The sequence below is a fragment of the Aquarana catesbeiana genome, linkage group LG13 (assembly GCF_042186555.1).
Source record: "Aquarana catesbeiana isolate 2022-GZ linkage group LG13, ASM4218655v1, whole genome shotgun sequence".
Lineage (NCBI taxonomy): Eukaryota > Metazoa > Chordata > Amphibia > Anura > Ranidae > Aquarana > Aquarana catesbeiana.
In genome coordinates, this window is record NC_133336.1 from 22,123,402 (window position 1) to 22,144,728 (window position 21,327).

Genomic DNA, 21,327 nt, shown 5'->3' on the forward strand with positions numbered 1-21,327 from the left:
TACAGCATTTTGGCTCCAAAATGCTGAGCTGTGAATATAACCTGAAGAGGGTAAAACTTTCCGGAGGTCAAGTGGTTGAACTAACACTCTTAGCTGCTGCTGGATCACTCTCTGCTCCTACTATGGTTTCACTCTAACCTTCCAGGAGTGTCCACCCACCAATGAAAGACCGTTTTGAAAGAGTCGGAAATAGAACCTTACCTGCTGTAAGGTATAGAACCTTGCATAGAACCTTACCTGTGGTAAAGCTCTTTCTGTGGCCATTGCAGGTCTGAAGGTCTCCTCCGCTTGGAAGACCTCTTGCAGTTCATAAGGTTGGGTGTCAACTATTCTGTTGCTATGGAAGCTGGACTGTCTGACCGGAATGGGCTCGCCCTGGGATATTCTGTGTATGGCCGCGCTGCGTTCCTCCAGGCGGTGTGCGCTTCCTGGAGGCCTGTACACCTGAGCTGTAGGTCTCTGCGTTCTGACAAGAGAGATTGGCTTCTTCCTGGGATGTATGGAACTTTCTGAGCTGAAGCTCAAGTCCTCATTGAAGGCATCGTCCATGTCCAGTTTAATGTCAATGATGTCCTCTGAGGAGGACAAGTCCTGGAGGGGTTTCACTGCTGATGTCAGGCGAGCGGCTACAGCGGCATCAGTGGAGGATCTACAAATCAAACATTCACACAGCAATTCATTAGAATTTCTCCGACAGACACTAACAGATGTAGAAATAGTATGGCAGGTCTTGTGTTGCCAAAAAAAAAAAAAAAAAAAAAAAAAAAAACACACAACAGCTTAACCTAGAAAAGCTACAATTTCTGGGGAAATTGTGAAAAGTGTTCTTGCCTCTACAACTGGAGTGGGCGGAGTAACTGGGTGGGGTGGAGTGGCTTGAGTAACTGTGAAAAGTGTTAAAATGCTTAATATTTTAAAAAGTATAAATAGTAGTAAAAAAGTTGAAGTCCCATCATTAGCTGAAATTGCTGAACATTTTTTTCAAAAGTTTTTTTTTTTCAAAAATGAATTTTTTTTTTCAAAAATGATTTTTTTTTTTTTTCAAAAATGAATTTTTTTTTCAAAAATGATTTTTTTTTTTTTTTCAAAAATGATTTTTTTTTTTATGGGGCGGTCATAATGTTTTGGCTGATCATGGGGTTGTCAGCTTTTGTCACCTCCCACTCTAGTTTTTAACATTTCGCCATTCATTCCTATGGGACCAATTTCGCCGCAAAAACGACAATATTTTGTGAACCATTCGGCGAAACGTTCCACAAAATATTTTTTTTTTTTATGGGGCGGTCATAATGTTTTGGCTGATCATGGGGTTGTCAGCTTTTGTCACCTCCCACTCTAGTTTTGAACATTTCGCCATTCATTCCTATGGGACCAATTTCACCGCAAAAACGACGATATTTCGTGAACCATTCGGCGAAACGTTCCACAAGGTAATAGCACACCAATTAAATGACATTGAACATTTCGCCATTCATTCCTATGGGACCAATTTCACCACAGAAACGTTCCACAAAGTAATAGCACACCAATCGGGAACAATCCGCACGTTTCGGTATATTACTTGTCTCTGTAGTGTAAAAACTGTGGGAGGAGTCTGCAAGCATTATCAAGTCTAGCAGATGAAGGTATGACCACATGCATTTGGGGTGTCTCAGCATCTTGTGTTTACAACCACTGTTTCCTAGCAACGCTCATGTCCTGTTTATGCCTCACAAATACTGCTCAATACACAGGACCATGATAGCTGTAGTAACTGTGCAGTAATTCAAATGGCTGTATTTTAAAAACTGTAAATCCTACAGCGAAGATCTTTATATTGTGAGAATCACAAGACCCAGACCTAGATTTTGATACATAGTATGTCTCTGAAATATTAAAATTGAAGGCACAGTCACAGTTTAGAAATTGCCCTTCAAATTTGAAGGGGCTAGAGTGTAGTTTCAATGAATGTCAATGGACGGTGTGAGTTGCAAACAAATGGTCATATTGTGAAAACTATCAGGACTATGGCTTAGCCGTGGACATGTTTAGTGGCAGCAGGGATAGCTGAACGTTTTGATATAAGATTTGTGTAGGTGGGCTTGAAAATGAGGGAGTGGCGGCAGTTTAGAAATCATGTTCTGATTTTTCAGCTTTTGTCACCTCCCACTCTAGTTTCCCTATTCATTCCTATGGGACCAATTTCGCCGCAAAAACAACGATATTTTGTGAACCATTCGGCGAAACGTTCCACAAAGTAATAGCACACCATTCGGGAACAATCCGCACGTTTCGGTATATTACTAGTCTATGTAGTGTAAAAATTGTGGGAGGAGTTAGGGTGGTAAATTTGGCTATAATAATAATAATATATATGTGAGATAACAGTAAGTGGTCTTGCTATGCAAGAACACTTAATAACTAATTACTGTATATACTCGAGTATAAGCCGAGTTTTTCAGCCCATCCTGGGGTTTTCGATTTCCTACAATGTTGTCCAGGTAGATCTCAACCTCTAAAAAGGTTGCCTACCCTTGTTCTAAACCCTGCTTACGATTGCAAATGGGCATTTTTTTATTTTTTATTTTTTGCTTTAGAGCTGTGCACGATACCCATGACTAAGTTCCAGCGGGTAGGAGGGAAATGCGCGTTGAAAGCATGGCCTGGCAGGAGCCCAGGCTGAGGTTGCCAGTCTCACCACCATCACTATAGGACTCTGTGGATGTGCGGCACTAGGGATTTCTTCCTCCTTTCCCCTCAGTGATCACAGGAGCTGGGGACGAGCTCCAGCCCGCAACCTGCACTCCCGCAGTTCTAAGTTCCTTTTCCCTGAGACTATTCGGCTCACGAGTGTGTGTAGAGCTAAGTGGGAGTCAGTGACCCCCGATTTGGACACAAAAGATTGGGAGGATGTCTGGGATGCACCCTTTACCAGACTAATCTTGTGCCAGCTCAGCTAAGCTGGCCCCTCTACAATCAACACAAATAATAACTCAAGTGTGTTTCTTTAGTGCTACGTTTGTGCCATAAAAATTAACATTTGTGTTGCTTTTATTTTTACGATATTAGCAATTGTTTTTTTCCCAGACTATGACATTACCTAGCCCCCCCACAACAGCCAAAGGACACGAAACGAAAAATGATAAAAAGATAGAACAGAGATTTAAACGCACAAACGCGGCACTAACCAACCAGCCCGGGTTCATGTCATTTGGCTGTTGTAGAGGAGCTAAATGACGTCATAGTCTAGAAAAAAAAACTAAATTACTAACATCTTTAAAATAAAAGCAGCACAAATGTTAATTTTGGTTAACATTTGGCTGTTGGTTGTTATAGGGGGACCGAGTGACCTTTGGTGACATTTAATAAAATATTAATAACGCAAAAACTATAAAAGATAGAACGGAAATTTAAACAGCACAAATGCAGCACTAACCAACCAGCCTGGTTTTGTGGCTTTTGTAGGGGGCTAGATGATGTCATAGTCTGGGAAAAACAATTGCTAATATCGGAAAAACAAAAGCAGCACAAATGTTAATTTTTACAGCACAAAAGTAGCACTTAAAGAAACACACCAAGGTTTTATTTGTGCTGATTGTGGGGGGGGGGGGGGGCAGCTTTGCTGCGCTATGTCAGGCCATGCCCAACTGATCCACTACAAATTTCTACATCATATATAAATGACCCCAGCGAAGACAGCTAGAGTTTTTTGGTTCAGTCACCTCTTCTTGCTGGCGTTGTTCAGCAGGGGGGGGGGGAGGGGCTGAGTGTATTCATATCTTCTGGGATTGTCCTGGTATACAAAAATACTTGAAGGATATGTTGATAGGGAGGTAAAAACTCTCTCTTTTAAGGGGGGGGGGGGGGGAGGGCGCTCCTCAAATTTAATAAGGTCTGGGGAGGATGGGTGGCCTCACCTCTCACTGCAACAGGCTAGTTTTAACCTGTTATTAATGTTATCTTTTCTGTTCCATGTGACCTTCTGATATGCACCTTATCACCTCCGACAAGGTGGGCTGGTGGTCCTTCTGCAATAGTGAATTGGGGTGGGGGGGGGGGGGGGGGGGGGGGCGACACACAAATTGTATTCTCTGGATAGTGTGGCTAGTTTTTCACATGGATCTCATTCTTTTGGTTGATTATGGGTGGGGGGTGTTCTTCTGAGAAGGCGGTGTGGGTCAGGTTGGCAAGCTTCATAGGCAATGTCTATGTACATATCCAAACGTTATGCACTTCTTTTTTGTGTACTGCCGTTTGCTTTAGTTTTGGGATGTCTCATCGAATTGTGGTGGGCGGTCCCTGAATGTTTTATTGAATACTATATGTGTTATTGAAAACAAAAAAAAAATTTCCCGGAAAAATTTATATATATATATATATATATATATATATATATATATATATATATATATATATATATATATATATATATATATATATAAAAATAAATTTGACTATCCATGGGCAACGTTTTGGGGTGCACGCCATAATGCAATAGGCTACGCACACCTATGCTCTCCGCCATAGGGAAAAAACCTTTGCCCTCTATTATCTGGCTGCTTTGTTTATAATAATTAGCAGAAACTAGATTGTGCTGAGGTTTTGGAGGTGATGGGATCAATAATCTCGACCTAGAGATACATTTATCTGAAGTTTCTGCAAAGAGCTTAATATAATCCCTTCTAAATACCAGCATCTGACTTCTAATATCCAATCTGTGGTCTGAAGGAAGCCTGGAACCAGGGACTTTTCATCAGTTGTGTGTAGAGGTGAAGCGATGGCTATGGAAGAGTGGAGAGAAATTTTCCTGAAGTTGAAACTCAATTGAACCGTTTAGAGGAAACTTGCTTGGGAAGAAAAAATGTTTTATATATAGTGTGTGTATTAGAATTTCCAAAATCTTTAAAAAAAAAACAAACAAAAAAAACATTGAATAAGTAAAAAATATTCACGTTCTCAAAAGAAAATAATAAAAAAAATCTAAAAAAAAAAAAAAAAAAAAATATATATATATATATATATATATATATATATATATATATATATATATATATATATATATATATATACATACAGGGGGTCCCCGGGTTACAAACAAGTTAGGGACTGTAGGTTTGTTCTTAAGTTGAATCTGTTTGTAAGTCGGAACAGGTACATTTTTTAAGTGTAGCTCCAGCCAAAAAACTATTTTTAAGCTTTTTGGATAGCATAGGGAAGGGTTAACACCCCTGTAACATTTGTTTTGCTGTGTGTGCCCCTGTTCAGAAGATTTCACCTCACTTTCTGTCCCAATGACAATTGGATTTTGAAAATTTTGGGTTGTTGTGGAAACAAGCCTTGGTGATAAAGCATCAGTGGAGGTACCTTTTCCCCATAATAACTCTTACAGAAGTGAATTTCCCTTCCTAGGGGTAGATTTCCTCTCACTTCCTGTTGTCTCCCTCTGTTTGTAAGTAGGAGTCGTTTGTAAGTCGGATGTTTGTAACTAGGGGACCCCCTGTATATATATATATATATAAAAAATTTGACTATCCATAGGCAACGTTTTAAAAGCCTTTGCAGGTTACCACTAGATTTACAGAGGAGGTCTGGTGCTAGAATTACTGCCCAAAATCTGACGTTCACGGCGATATTTCACATGTGTGGGATGATCACTTTAAAAAATGTTTTTAATTACTTTCACGAGGAATGTAAACACCCTTTGTGACAGCAATAGGCATGGGACGGGTCCTCTCTATGGAGAGATCTGGTTGGACGGGAGAGCACGAGCAAGCCGTGGAAGGAGGCAGGGGGTGGTGGACGTCCCCTTCCGCTGCTTGTAATAGCTTGCAGCATTTTTGGCTCATGTTTGGGGAGCTAAAAAAAAAAAAAAAAAAAGTAAATAAAGCAAAAAAAAAAAAAACGCCCCAAAAATGCTCCTCTCCATTGAAATGAATAGGAAACCACCTCAAATAAACCCCTGCTAAAAGTTTTTGGTGCAGTTTTAGAGTCCTTTAAAAACCGCGCAGCAAAAACGTTCCATTAACACATTTACTGGCAGTTTTGAAGCGAACCAGTGTGAAAATGCCCTTTGTAAACAAAAAAACATATGTAAGTACAGAATTCACACATCACCTGTCAGAGCCGCGCTGTACTTGAGAGCTGCTGGGCACCACGCTGTGGAACTTCTCCTGCCGCTGTAGCTGAGGCTCTCTCCCAGAATCCTCTCTACTCTGGCTCTTCAGGGGTGGCATGCTACTATTGAAGATGATGGCCTCTGAGGCTTTCAGGCTGTTGGATCCTGGAAGAGATGAGGGAAATGCCTTAATATCAAATATCATTATGGCGTGTTCCAGCAGTTGCACAGTCAGCTAAGTAAAAGGTCTGCATGCGAATCACTTAAGCCAGTCATAGATGAATAAAATATTTGGCCGGTTCAGTAGGAGCCAGTTAAATTTCAATCCACCTATGGGCAGGCTGGTCTATCGATCAACTTCAGTACAACCAGCCTGTCAGTTTTTTTTTTTCGTATGGTTACTTCCACCACCAGCAGTGATCATTGCATTCTGTCAGTGGGGAAAGCTCCCATTGCGTTATTGTATTCTGAAGATGTTGATGGGGAGCCAAGCAATTTTTTTTCCTTCGACCCACTTCCTAAAAAAACGTAGTTTTTCCAAAACTGAGCATATAATATAAAAATTTCCCATCAAGATCAGCAGTATAACTATCCTTCCCGTCCCTCAGGCCAGGGTCAGTGTATTCTTCTCCTGCAGGCCCTACATCCAATCACTGTGCAAATCTTCCCTTCTTCCCCTCCATAACATTTACAGAATTCACTCTTCCTTAACCAATGACACCACCAAGTTACTATTCACTCCCTTGTTATCTCGACTATTACAACTTTATTCCAGGCACAGGGCTAGAAGCTAGACCGCTGTTACCGAGTGTAGGATGAGGAAGTCATGTATCAGTTTGGAATGCAAACACCGTTCAGCAGTACTGACCTGGAGTGACGGCACGGAGCTTATCCAGCACACCCTGCAACCTGAGGACAAATGAGAAGAGTAGCAGAAGTTAGAGTAGGAGTGAAGTCATTCTATTTTAAAATTACACCAGGCACCTAAAAACAAGAGAGAGTCTCCCAAAAAGTGTCTTTGCTTAAAGCGGAGGTCCGCCGATTTTTTTTTTTTTTTTTTAAAGTCATCAGCTACAAATACTGCAGCTGCTGACTTTTAAAATAAGAACACTTACCTGTCCAGGGCGCCTGCGATGACGGCACCCGAAGCCGATTTATCCCTCGGCTGTCGGGTGCTGCCACTGCCATCTTCGGTAAGGGAATCAGAAAGTGAAGCCTTGCTTCCTGGTTCCCTACTGTGCATGCGCAACTCGCGCTGCGCTATCCCACTGGTCCCTGCTGACTTCTGGGAACTGTGTGTCTCCCAGAAGACAGCGGGAGGGGACGGAGAAGGAGCCAGAAGTGGCGTAGATACCCACGGGTGGCTCGGGCATCTATGCCTAGAAATGTGAGCAAAATACCTGTATTAGACAGGTATCTGCTCCCCCTCCCCCCTGAAAGGTGCCAAATATGAAATATGGAGAGGAGGAGGAAAAGCAGAAGTTCCATTTTTGGGTGGAACTCCACTTTAAAGCGGAACTAAATCCTCCTATCCTTTACAGCCAAGAAAGCTGCCATCTTAGCCTATGATCTGCAGTTGCCATGGTGCTGCACATGTGACCAATTATGACACCAGACATTTGATGGCTTGACAGTTTGGTTGAGAGCAGAGCACTTGTGACAGTTATACCCCTTTCACACTAAGGCAGTATTTAGGCGTTTTAGCAGTAGAAATAGCGCATGTAAAGTGCCTGAAAACTGCCGCCCATATTGTGAAAGCCCGAGTTCTTTAACACTGGGGAGGTGTGCTTGCAGGACGTCAGGAAAAGTCCTGCAAGCCGCATCTTTGGGGGCGGTTTGGGAGCGCTGTATACAACGCTCCCAAAACACACCTGCCCATTGCAATGAATGAGGAGCACTAGGAAGAGCCGCAACACGTGCGGTTTTAATTCTTTCTTTGGGGTTAAAAACGATCTGGTATCGTCCGAAAAGCGCCGCTTAAACAGCAGTAAAGCGCCGCTAAAACGAGTGGCGCTTTACCACTAGTGCGTCCACGGTCCCAGTGCGAAAGGGGTCTTATCAGTCACAACATACCTTGAATGTAACCTCTTTAAGAGACAATTAAATCAATGTGTTTAGTTCCACTTTAATATAAAGCAAGACATCCTATAGCAGTGATGGTGAACCTTGGCACAACAGATGTTTTGGAACTACATTTCCCATGATGCTCAACTACACTGCAGAGTGCATGAGCATCATGGGAAATGTAGATCCAAAATATCTGGGGTGCCAAGGTTCGCCATCACTGTCTTACAGCCTCCAAGACTACTTGCCGTAGCTACTAAGAAATTTATAACCAAAAAGACTCCACTACTGAGCCCCCAAAAACACCAAGACATTTATAGCGCCAACACTTTCTGCTATTCCCTTAAGACATCTATAGCGCCAAGACTTCCTGCCATTGCCTCCAAGACATCTATGGCTCCAAGACTTCCCTCTATAGCTCCAAGGCTTCCCGCTACAGCATTCAAGACATATGCAGCCCCAAGACTTTCCACTATAAAGACTCCCTGCTTTAGATAGCAAGGCTCCTGCCATAACCACCAAAAATTCTATAGGCCGCAAGACCCCCTGCTACAGCCACTAAAACATCCATAACCAACTCTTGGTATAACCAGTGAGCCCCTACACTGCAACCAAGACATCTATAACCACCAAGACCCTCTGCTATGGCCACCAGGACTCCTACAATTTCACAAGGACATCTGTAGACTCCAAGACTCTCCACTATACACACCAAGACATCGATAGCCACCAAGACATAGCCAGCAGCCCCCCCCCCCCCCATGTCACCAAGACATCTTATGGCCACCAAGACTCATTGCAATAACTAACAAGACCAGGGGCTATAGCCTATAAGATCAATACCCTCCAAGATTCTCTGCTACGGCTACCAAGACATCTACATCCTCCCCACTACATAATTATACACCAAGACAACTATAACAAACAAGACCTCCTGGCATAACCAGCAACTCCTCTACAATGTCACCAAGATATCTGTAGCCCCAAAAACAACCAAATCATCCATAACCATCAAGAACCCCTGATAGAACCAACAAACCCTCTACAGTGCCATTAATAAATCTATAACCACCAAGCCCCCAACAATGTCATTGAGGGATCTATTAACACCAAGACATCTATAGTCTCCCTGCAGTAGCTACCAAGACCAACTATAAGTTAGAGACCCCACAATGACCACCAAGACTTTCCATTATAGCCACCGAAAACATCCATAACCATTGAAAAACCATCTATGGCCACCAAGACCCACTACTACAGCATGAAATAAGAAGACACATATAGACGGTGTTACCATGTGGTGAAGCGTAATGTGTTATTCCCAAGGAAGAGCGACAGGTCATCCGTCATCTGCTCCTGACTCTTCTTATTTGCTACCATCACCATGATGTAATCCGGGAGCTCCTCATCTGGTGGAAGGAACAAATACATATATAAATGGTTAGCACTGTTGATTTGCAGCACTGGGGTACTATGTGTGAGTCTCATTGGTGACACCACCTACATAAAGTATTATATGTTCACCCTGGGTGGGCTCCTCCCATAATCCAAAGATTACAATACAATGACTGGTATATTAACAGAACAGCAAGAAAAAAAAATATCTGCACTTAGACTTTCACATCTCATCGAGGTAGGGTGCTGGGATGTGTTCAGAAAGCTATATAAAGCACCCTGTCACCCCCCCCAGCCATCATCTGCCTGCTTTGCACAGAGACTCGGTGAGGATCTCACCAACTTTAAAATATGGTATGTAAAGAAACCCGAGAGGTTTGGAACGGAAAGATCATTATGTCAAAGGGCGAGGGAGTGTCAGGGCTGGGCTTAGCCCTTTCTTCTCTGAGCTGGCCGCTCAGCTGTCGGCTAATTGCCAGCTCCTATCTCTCCACAGTTACTCAGCTGTTGATGATTTCCTGCTCGTCAGTCCTGCCTACTTAAGCCGTCCAGTCCAGAGGATCTCTGCCTTTGCCTTGGTCAACATCACAGAAACTATCTCCTGCGATACTGTTCAAGACTTGCTTTGCCGACATCCCTTCTGACTCCAGATTCTGCTTGCTATTGCACTACATTGATCCCTGACTTCTGGCTTGGCTGACTATTCGTTTCGGTTACTGAACTTTGGCTATGTTTTGACTACGTTTGTTCTTTTTACTTTTATTAAACAGGTGTGATTTAACTGTACTTCTGTATCGGTCTAATTTCATGGTTTCTGTCAGGGAGGAAACCGGAGAAAGCAAAATACAAGCAGATTCAGCAATACATTTTTGCTTGCTGTCTGTGTACTCTGGCCCATGGTAGGTGGCTCTGGCACATGCCAACTGTTATTTCCCAATAGCGGATAAATCTTCCCAATCGTTATTCTGAGCAGCTTAGCCCTACTAAGACCCCTTCCACACTGAGGCACTTTACAGGTGCTAACAATAGCGCCTGCAAAGCGCAACTCCTATCACTCCAACTGGAGCGGTTCGCTGGCAGGACATCAAAAAAAGTCCTGCAAGCAGCATCTTTGAGGCGCTTTAGGCGCCTCAAAGATGCAGCGCTCTTAGCCCTTTTTGGGCTGCTAGCGGGGGTTAAAAGCACCCACTAGCGGCCGAAAAACGTTGCTAAATCAATGGAAAAGTTCCGCTAAAAATAGTGGCGCTTGACCACCGATGTCCCCGATGCCCCAGTGTAAAAGGGCTCTAAAAGGTGCGTGCCACACATGGTAATGAGAATAGAGTGCAAGCTCCTCTGGGAGGAGAACTGATAGGAAGGACTCACCCACATATGCTCCCAGCTCCTGCAGCTTCCCCTTTATCGCCGTCTGTGAGGAAGAAAATGGTGAGAAGTTATAGAGAAGGACAGGAAAATGTACAACATATCCATAATCATACAACGGGTCCATGCCTAAGCCTATTTCTAGAAAACTACTTAGAACCCCCAAACATTATATATATATATATATATATATATTTATATTTATTTATTTAGCAGAGACCCTAGAGAATAAAATAGCGATCATTGCAATATTTTATGTCATACGGTATTTGCGAAGCGGTCTTTAAAACGCAATTTTGGGGGGGGGGGGGGGGGGGACGACACTTTCGTGAATTTAAAAAAAAATTAACAGTAAAGTTAGCCCAATTTTTTTGTATAATGTGAAAGATTATGTAACGCCGAGTAAGTAGATACCCAACATGTCACGCTTTAAATTGCGCACACTCGTGGAATGGCGACAAACTAGGGTACCTAAAAAATCTCCATAGGCGGAGCTTTAAAAAAAAAAAAAAACTAACAGCTACCAGGTTAGAGTTACAGAGGAGATTTTTTTACTAGAATTATTGCTCTCACGATCCTGGCAATACCTCACATGTGTGATTTGAACACTGTTTACATATGCGGGTGAGACTTAAGCATGCGGTTTCTTTGCTGCGCGAGTTCGTGGGGACGGGGGCGCTTTTAAAAAATGTATCTATTTAATTTTATTTTTTACATTGTCAAAATTCTGATCACTTTTATTGCTGTCACAAGGAATGTAAACATCCCTTGTGACACTAATAGGTGGTGACAGGTACTCTTGTCATGTGACTCGTTAGTGTTCCAAGGTCTCAGGTGTGAATGGGGAGCAGGTGTGTTAAATTTGGTGTTGTCGCTCTCACTCTCTCATACTGATCACTGGAAGTTCAACATGGCACCTCATGGCAAAGAACTCTCTGAGGATCTGAAAAAAAGAATTGTTCCTCTATATAAAGATGGCCTAGGCTATAAGAAGATTGCCAAGACCATGAAACTGAGCTGCAGCACGGTGGCCAAGACCATACAGCGGTATAACAGGACAGGTTCCACTCAGAACAGGCCTCACCATGGTCCACCAAAGAAGTTGAGGTCACGTGATCAGCGTCATATCCAGAGGTTGTCTTTGGGAAATAGACGTATGAGTGCTGCCAGCATTGCTGCAGAGGTCGAAGAGGTGGGGGGGTCAGCCTGTCAGTGCTCAGACCATACGCCGCACACTGCATCAAATTGGTCTGCATGGCTGTCGTCCCAGAAGGAAGCCTCTTCTAAAGACGATGCACAAGAAAGCCCACACACAGTTTGCTGAAGACAAGCAGACTAAGGACATGGATTACTGGAACCATGTCCTGTGGTCTGATGAGACCAAGATAAACATATTTGGTTCAGATGGTGACAAGTGTGTGTGGCGGCAACCAGGTGAGGAGTACAAAGACAAGTGTGTCTTGTCTACAGTCAAGCATGGTGGTGGGAGTGTCAAGGTCTGGGGCTGCATGAGTGCTGCCGACACTGGGGAGCTACAGTTCATTGAGGGAACCATGAATGCCAACATGTACTGTGACATACTGAAGCAGAGCATGATCCCCTCCCTTCAGAGACTGGGCCGCAGGGCAGTATTCCAACATAACGACCCCAAACACACCTCCAAGATGACCACTGCCTTGCTAAAGAAGCTGAGGGTAAAGGTGATGGACTGGCCAAGCATGTCTCCAGACCTAAACCCTATTGATCATCTGTGGGACATGCTCAAATGGAAGGTGGAGGAGCGCAAGGTCTCTAACATCCACCAGCTCTGTGATATCATCATGGAGGAGGGGAAGAGGACTCCAGTGACAACCTGTGAAGCTCTGGTGATCTCCATGCCCAAGAGGGTTAAGGCAGTGCTGGAAAATAATGGTGGCCACACAAAATATTGACACTTTGGGCCCAATTTGGACATTTTCACTTAGGGGTGTACTGACTTTTGTTGCCAGCGGTTTAGACATTAATGGCTGTGTGTTGAGTTATTTTGAGGGGACAGTAAATTTACACTGTTATACAAGCTGTACACTCACTACTTTACATTGTAGCAAAGTGTCATTTCTTCAGTGTTGTCACATGAAAAGATAGAAGAAAATATTTACACAAATGTGAGGGGTGTACTCACTTTTGTGAGATACTGTGTGTATATATATATATATATATATATTTGGGGGTTCTAAGTAATTTTCTTTCTTTAAAAAAATACTGATTTTAACTTGTAAACAACAAATATCGGAGAAGGTCTGGGTCGGGGATCTTCAGGCCTAACATTTTCCTATCACATGTCTGCACAGCTCTGGCAGGGAAAGGGTTGGAGTTTCTGTAGATTATAAACCTGCAGCTTTTATATATATATATATCTATATATATATATCTGTATTCCCTGGTGATCCTGCCATGGAGGTCCCTGCCCAGGCACTTCCTGTTATCGGGTGACAACGCTCTGTCCCTATCTCTGAATTGGTCCCTATGTTGTCACCCTGGCTTCCATTGGAGCCCAAGTAATCAGACATGGCCCACTGGGGGGTCACCATCACGAAATCTGCGGTGCAGCCATGAGGGGAGGGAGGGAAGGGTCATGCACACAGGAAGTGGATATAAAAAGTGCTGCAGGGGGTCACTGAGCTGTGATTACAAGGTGGAACCAATAACCGGGAAGGTTCCCCTCCCACACAGACCAGGCCATATGGTATATTCGGTCACACACCCGGATCTTTCGGCTGATCTCGGTCCCGATCTCCATGGCTCCTCCGGTCTCCAGGCCCCCAGCTGTTCGGAGCAATGGAGACTTCCGGTCCGGCGATCATGTGACAGCGACACTCGGCGGAGAGGAGGACAAACTGCAGGTAGGCGAGCCCCGCCTAGCCATCCCTCAGTCTGCGCCTATGACCCCGCCCTCCGCCATAACACGCAGAAGCATTGCGTGTCATTCACCGCCTCTGGCCACGCCTTCCACAAGCACGCACACACCCCCCTCCGGCCAACGGTCAATCACAGAATCTGATCCCGCCCCCCTCTGCCACAAGCTTACCAGAGTCGTGTGTCAATCATCGCCCCTGGCCACGCCTTCCGTAAGACCGTATGGCCAACCCTCTGCAAATCACCGCCATTGACTCCGCCCCGCAACCAGCTACCCAATATCGTGTGCCAATCATCGCTTCTGGCCACGCCCCCTGTAAGAAAGCATGGCCAACAGACTGTCAATCACCGCCCCTGACTCCGCCCCCGCAACCAGCTGCCCAAAATCGGGTGCTATCCATCGCATTTGGCCACGCCCCCTGTAAGAAAGCATGGCCAATAGTTTTTCAATTACCGCCATTGACTCCGCCCCCGCAACCAGCTACCCAACACCGTGTGCTATCCATTGCATTTGGCCACGCCCCCTATAAGAAAGCATGGCCAATCGTTTTTCAATCACCGCCATTGACTCCGCCCCCGCAATCACCTACCCAACATCGTGTGCTATTTATCGCATCTGGACACGCCCCCTATAAGAACGCATGGCCAACAGCCTGTCAATCAACGCCCTTGACTCCGCCCCCGCAACCAGCTACCAACATCATGTGCTAATCACATACCTCCCAAGTTTTTGAGATGGGAATGAGGGACACCTATCAGCAAAAGTATGCAGATATAGGACACACCCCTTGCCACACCCCCTTAAAGGAGAATTATACAAACAAACAAGATTGGTTAAACCCACAAGTGCTTTTTTTTACCACTACTATTCCTTTATATTGGCGTTTGGAATTTACAAATGCAGCAATTTAGAAATCAGATGAAAGATTTAGGGCTGGAAAACAATTTTTGATAGATAAAAAGTGCATTTTATATACATCTATATAGATCAGACCAAAATGAGGGACAAATGAGGAGGACAGAGGGACATTGCTCCAAATCAGGGACCGTTGGGAGCTATGCCAACATCGTGTGCTAATCATCACATCTGGCCACGCCCCCTACAAGAAAGCATGGCCAACAGCCTGTCAATCACCACCCTTGACTCCGCCCCACAAACAGCTACCCAACATTGTGTGCTATTTATCGCATCTGGCCACGCCCCCTATAAGAACGTATGGCCAACAGCCTGTCAATTACCGCCCTTGAATCCGCCCTGCAACCAGCTACCCAACATCATGTGCTAATCATCGCACTTGGCCACGCCCCCTATAAGAACGCATGGCCAACAGCCTGTCAATCACCGCCTTTGACTCCGCCCCACAACCAGCTACCCAACATCATGTGCTAATCATCGCATTTGGCCACGCCCCCTATAAGAACATATGGCCAACAGCCTGTCAATCACCCCCCCTGAATCCGCCCCGCAACCAGTTACCCAACATCATGTGCTAATCATCACATTTGGCCACGCCCCCTATAAGAACATATGGCCAACAGCCTGTCAATCACCCCCCCTGAATCCGCCCCGCAACCAGTTACCCAACATCATGTGCTAATCATCACATTTGGCCACGCCCCCTATAAGAACATATGGCCAACGGCCTGTCAATCACCTCCTTTGACTCCGCCCTGCAACCAGCTACCCAACATCATGTGCTAATCATCGCACTTGGCCACGCCCCCTATAAGAACGTATGGCCAACAGCCTGTCAATCACCGCCCTTGAATCCGCCCCGCAACCAGCTACCCAACACATAGCTCCCAACTGTCCCTGATTTCGAGGGACTGTCCCTGATTTGGAGCAATGTCCCTCTGTCCCTCATTCCTCCTCATTTGTCCCTCATTCCTCCTCATTTGTCCCTCATTCCTCCTCATTTGTCTCTCATTTGTCTTATCTATACAGAGGTATATAAAATGCACTTTTTAAGTATCAGAAAGTGTTTCCCAGCGCTAAACTTTTCATCTGATTTCTAAATTGCTGCATTTGTAAATTCCCAAAGCCACTATAAAGGAATAGTAGTGGTAAAAAAAGCACTTGTGGGTTTAACCAAGCTTGTTTTTTTTTTGTACAATTCTCCTTTAAGGGGGCGTAGCAAGGGGTGTGTCCTATGCCTGCACACTTTTGCTGATAGGTGTCCCTCATTCCCATCTCAAAAAGTTGGGAGGTGTGTCAACATTGTGTGCCAATCATTGCATCTAGCCACGCCCCCTATAAGAACACACGGCCAACAGCCTGTCAATCACCGCCTTTGACTCCGCCCCACAACCCAACATCGTGGGCCAATCATCGTTTTTGACCACGCCTTCTAAAAAGAGTACATGAGCAGCTGGAAGGTTGATGTTGTATCTCCATGTCCAGCAGAGCTCTGCACCCTTCTATGCATCAGAGGGGGTAGGGGCTCTACTCAGTCACATGACTGGATGGTGACACCACTACTCACAATCTGCAAGTGGCAGGCTTGTGTTGTCACCGCTCTACCTACAGCCTACTGATTAGATTAAAAAAAAAAAAAAGGGCATAAGCCCCACCCAGAGTTCTGCATCTACAACATGTTGCCTAAGAGCACCTCCGTCTCCTGCCCCCAGTGCCTGAAACATGTTAGGATGAGATCACTGTACAGTGGGATTGAGTCTGTCTCTTTGATTGCAGCTTCGTACACAGCAGAGGAGATGGGGGGAATACTGTAAATGTTTTCCATCTGTGTCCCTTTAGACCAGTGATGGCGAACCTCGGCACCCCAGATGTTTTGGAACTACATTTCCCATAATGCTCAACTACACTGCAGAGCTCCTGAGCATCATGGGAAATGTAGTTCCAAAACATCTGGATGTGCCAATGTTTGCCATCACTGCTTTAGGGAAATTTTCCTTCACTTCCCGTCCCATAGCCAAAAGAGGGACCGAGAGGAAATCTCTCACAAAGTGTCCCCCACTGGAGAATTTCCCCTCTATTCCTGTTCCGGTGACAACCCAAAATTTGGTATTTTTTTTCTTTCACTCTCTTTGATAACAGTAAACAGGACAAATAGAGGGGGTGAATCTCCCTAAATAATCAATGCTTCTCTATGGAGATGGTTCAAATCTCCACTCCAAAACGCCTGAAGCTCAGACAAGTTCTGGAACTTTTTTTTAGGCAGATTTGGGCGTTTAACATGTATTTTCAAATCTTGTGACGTGCTAATGGTGTATCACACCCACGTGAAGAATCAAAAATAGTGGCGCTATCCTAAACACACATGTGTTGACACTATGTCCAGTGCAAAAAAACTAACTAATCTAATGAGCACATTATTTCAGGTGCAAAAAAATCAAAAAATCAAAAAAATTATATATGCATAAATAAATCAAATAAATGCATTAAATAAATACAATACCTAAAGTGACTAAGTGTTGATGATAACAAATTAAATGTGTGACTCCTTCTTCAAATAATAAAATAATAACACCATATACATTAATAAAAGTGACTAATGCATAAAGTCTATGATGAATACACACAAATGTGTAAAAAAAGTCCGTGATAGTGGTTCAATAAAACACAACAACTGTGCCACAGCAAATCCTCAGTGTTTCTTGATATTAAATGGAACCTTCCACCACACCTCTGTGTTCCGTGCTCCCTCTCCCAATAGACAGTCTCTCACCAGCTCTCTCTGCCTCCACTCTCGTATGAGGCTAACAAGCATAGGAGTATCCAGGCTACCAGCAGGGGTTAGGTTTATTCCATCCAGAGATTTCCTCCATATAAGAATGAGAAAACTCCCAATAGTGTGATAACGTAACAACTTTTAATGACACACACTTCAAATGACACTTCAAAAGATACACTCACATTGTATAAAAATATAAAAGCACAGCACAACTCCACGGCAATCAGCACACTGAAATATCAACACAGCGATCTGGACAAGCCTCCCTGGGGGGTATGCGGTCACGGCGGACCCTGTAACAACTGGCGTGTCAGATGATTCTCTCACCCCCTCCTCGCTCGTTTGTCCACCGGATCCTCCGTCTCCCCTGTTAGGCTAACCGCACAGATCGCTTGCTCCTGTCACCTAGTGTATAGTAATTATTCTCCGCTCGGCCACGCCCCCGACATGTTTCGCTACATCTGTAGCTTAATCATGGGATAGGCCGCTTTAAGCATCAATCTCCTTTTATATAATCACCTCCCCTCCATTCAAGTAGAGAGATCACAGTGCGCAAGCGCATCCTGTGTGACTCGCGCCTGCGCAATCGGAGTGTCCCCGTAAGCGCAAACCCCCGCTATTCATACAGTCCGGTCTGTAGTGTGTAGTACACCTAAATCAGACTATCGGCCGCCCTCTACTAGATTAACAATATTACTGGCAATCTCACAGAGTAATAGGTGATTTAACATTATTCTAGCGTTCTGACATGTTTTTCCAACATACTTTATGTGCTGTAAAACTCATTAAAATATGTAATATTACCTCAACACATATAATAAAATACTCCAAGAGCTATCTAATCAGGTTGTTACTATCACAACTAATTAGTATTTAATATCCGCACAAGCAAATAAAATAAATATTGTATGCAAAGTGGTATAATGTCATAGAAGGGAAAACTCAGGCTCCAATAAATGTTATAAAAATATTGTAAAAATATTAAATTTCATGAACAATATTATCAAATATATCTGGTGTAGCTGATGTATAGGAAACGTATATAAAAAATAATGAATAATGATAAATAAATAAAATAAAAATAAAAAATGGCTAGGCTGGGTTTAACATATCAAGGCTCAAATCCGATATTCCTTGATCAAATCTTGAATAATTCTAAAATTACTGATTAAAAATATAATTCTTATCCCAGATCAAATTGTTATCCACATAATGTCTAGGGATCTTATATCCGACTATCTGTTCCTAAAATACTGCTATTTGATCATTCGTGCAATTATATTGATTGCACTTATATTCCTTAAAGAGACAGATTCATATATAGGCCACTCAAAATGTTCTATGAGAAAATATTAGGCTAAAAGTAATACGATAAAATATGCTAAAAAAATTCCAGAGCAGGTGTTACACTTCCACTGAGGAATTCTTAAAACCATTCCCATATCGTATCTATACGAGATAGTCTAATTGGTTAAAAATCATTAATGAAGCAGTTGAGGTCTAATTCAATGTTAAGTCCCCTCGGGGTGAGGCTTTTAAAAAGGAATATCCATTCCGTTTCTCTACGTGACAAGTCTCTCACTCTGTTCGTACCTCTCCATGAGGGGTGTACCACATCAATGCCACAAAATTGCAGCAAAGATGGGTTCTGTTGATGTTTTTCTTTAAAATGCATTGATACGCTGTGGTACTTGTAACCATTTTTTATGTTGGTCAAATGTTCATTAATACGAACCTTCAATTGCCTTTTAGTTCTACCAACATAATACAAACCACAGGGACACCACATAAGGTAGACTACATGTGTTGTGGTACAAGTACTAAATTCTTTGATCTCAAACCTCTCTCCTTCTCTATTGGTGACACTGGTGATGCCCCTGTTACTAACCTTCACTGTTTTGCAGCAGACACACCTCCTACAGCAAAAGAACCCTCTAAAATTAAAAGATAAGGACCTTGGATTTGGTGGATCCAAAATCTTTTTCACTATTTTGTCTCCTATACTTGGGGCCCTCCTGTAAATGAATTTCGGTTGGGCTGGTAAAATTTCTCCCAAGTGTTTGTCCTTACAGAGGATGTACCAATATTTTCTGAAGATGTTTTCAATTTCCTTATACTGGCAGTGGAACCCAGATATAAAGCTCAACTGATGTTGGGTGTCTCCTTTTACCTTTTCTTTTTCCTTTAAACATTGTTCTCTAGGAATTTCCGCTATTTCTTGTGTAATTTTGGTTAGTATATCTTCCTTATAACCCTTCTGGATGAACTTCTCCTTCAAGATCTCCGATTGGGTCAAGAAATCCTCCTTCAGAGTGCAATTCCGACGGATCCGCAATAGCTGGCCCTTTGGGATATTTTTTATCCAAGATGGATGATGTCCACTGGCCACAGACAAATAGCTATTGCGGTCCGTCGGTTTGAAATACACCTTGGTTTTTAACGTGTCACCCACTTTCTCTATGGTAACATCTAAAAAGTTTATTATAGTATCACTGACTTGGTAATCCAATTTAATATTGTTTGTATTCCTATTTAATTGTTCCAGGAATACTTCCAAGGATTCCTTGGATCCCTCCCAAATTAACAAGATATCATCAATGAATCTTCGATAGAAGATCAACTGAGGCCTATTGATATTGAACACCCGTCTATCCTCCCATTCAGACATAAACAGGTTGGCGAGGCTGGGGGCATATTTTGCCCCCATTGCCACGCCAACCTGCTGGGAGTAGAACTGTCCATCAAACCAGAAGTAATTGTGGGACATGCAGAAGTCTAGTGCATGCCCCACAAATTTCTTCTGTGCAAATGGGATATCATCCCGCTTGCTAAGTGCCCAATTCAGGGCCAACGCAGCATCCTCATGCTGTATGTTGGTATAAAGAGACGCTACGTCTGCCGTTACCAAGTAAGATGTTAATGTAGGATCAAATTTTACTGGTTCCAGTAGACGTAGCAAATCGGCAGTATCCTTTAGGTATGCTTTTGTTATCTTCACACTGGGTTGTAGGAACTTATCTAAATATTCGCCTAGCCTCGCAGTTACTGATCCGATTCCATTTACTATGGGCCGTGGAGGCGGGCATTGGGTGTTTTTGTGCACTTTAGGTAGCGTGTATATCACTGGTATACGATTTGCACTTGGAACAAGATACCTTTTCTCTTTGGGGTTTAAAGCCTTCAGTCCAAATCCCCATTCCACCAGTGTAGCCAATTGTGCACTATATGAGTCTGTAGGATCTGATTTCAGTTTCATATAAGTATTATGATCGCTCAATAGCTCCACCAGCTGATTGTGATAAAATTGCTTGTCCATGACTACCACTCCTCCCCCCAACAACAGAGAGGGGGAGGAAGGCTTGGACCCCCATACATGCAAGACATGAATATAAGACCCCCACCAAAAGAAGGAGGGGATGTAGGGCTGGCAGATCAAAGCAACCCAAAAAAACGGCCGAGGGACATGTGAATACTGGAATTTATAATTTAAGCGGAGTTACATTGGATCATAGAGAAATGAACATCTTAAACCTAGGTCTTAAATGTGCACCGAAAAAGAAAATGAACAAATTTCAGGTGTACATCGATACACATAAATTTATTCGTTCAATAAACATAAAGAAACATTTTCTAAACCATCCGGTGGAAGCAGGAATGAGGGCATCGATAGCCCCAGCTAATATAGATAGTGGCCTTAAAAATAGATCTATTTTTAATCCCCAGATTCAAAATAATCATTATGTAGAGGTGTTTAAAAACCTGGTATTGAAAGATATTGAGGTACTCCCGGTTAAGAAAGGGGTAAACCCCCATTACATTAAGGAG

General features: G+C 43.4%; 1 protein-coding gene across 3 annotated transcripts in view; it reads right to left on the minus strand.

Moving 5' to 3' along the window:
- Positions 1-13,840, minus strand: part of ZC3H14 (zinc finger CCCH-type containing 14) — a 46,683-nt gene extending 32,843 nt beyond the window's left edge. The window contains exons 1-6 of one of the 3 annotated variants that reach the window (XM_073610057.1): positions 13,659-13,840; positions 10,919-10,961; positions 9,453-9,567; positions 6,963-7,003; positions 6,094-6,259; positions 238-649 (exon numbers count right to left, since the gene is read on the minus strand). In XM_073610057.1, the coding sequence (XP_073466158.1) occupies positions 238-649; positions 6,094-6,259; positions 6,963-7,003; positions 9,453-9,567; positions 10,919-10,961; positions 13,659-13,694 (813 nt within the window). In that variant the 5' untranslated portion in view covers positions 13,695-13,840. The remainder of the gene's footprint in view (positions 1-237; positions 650-6,093; positions 6,260-6,962; positions 7,004-9,452; positions 9,568-10,918; positions 10,962-13,658) is intronic. The other 2 variants (XM_073610056.1, XM_073610054.1) reach the window with 2 other exon arrangements.
- Positions 13,841-21,327: the final 7,487 nt, after the last annotated feature.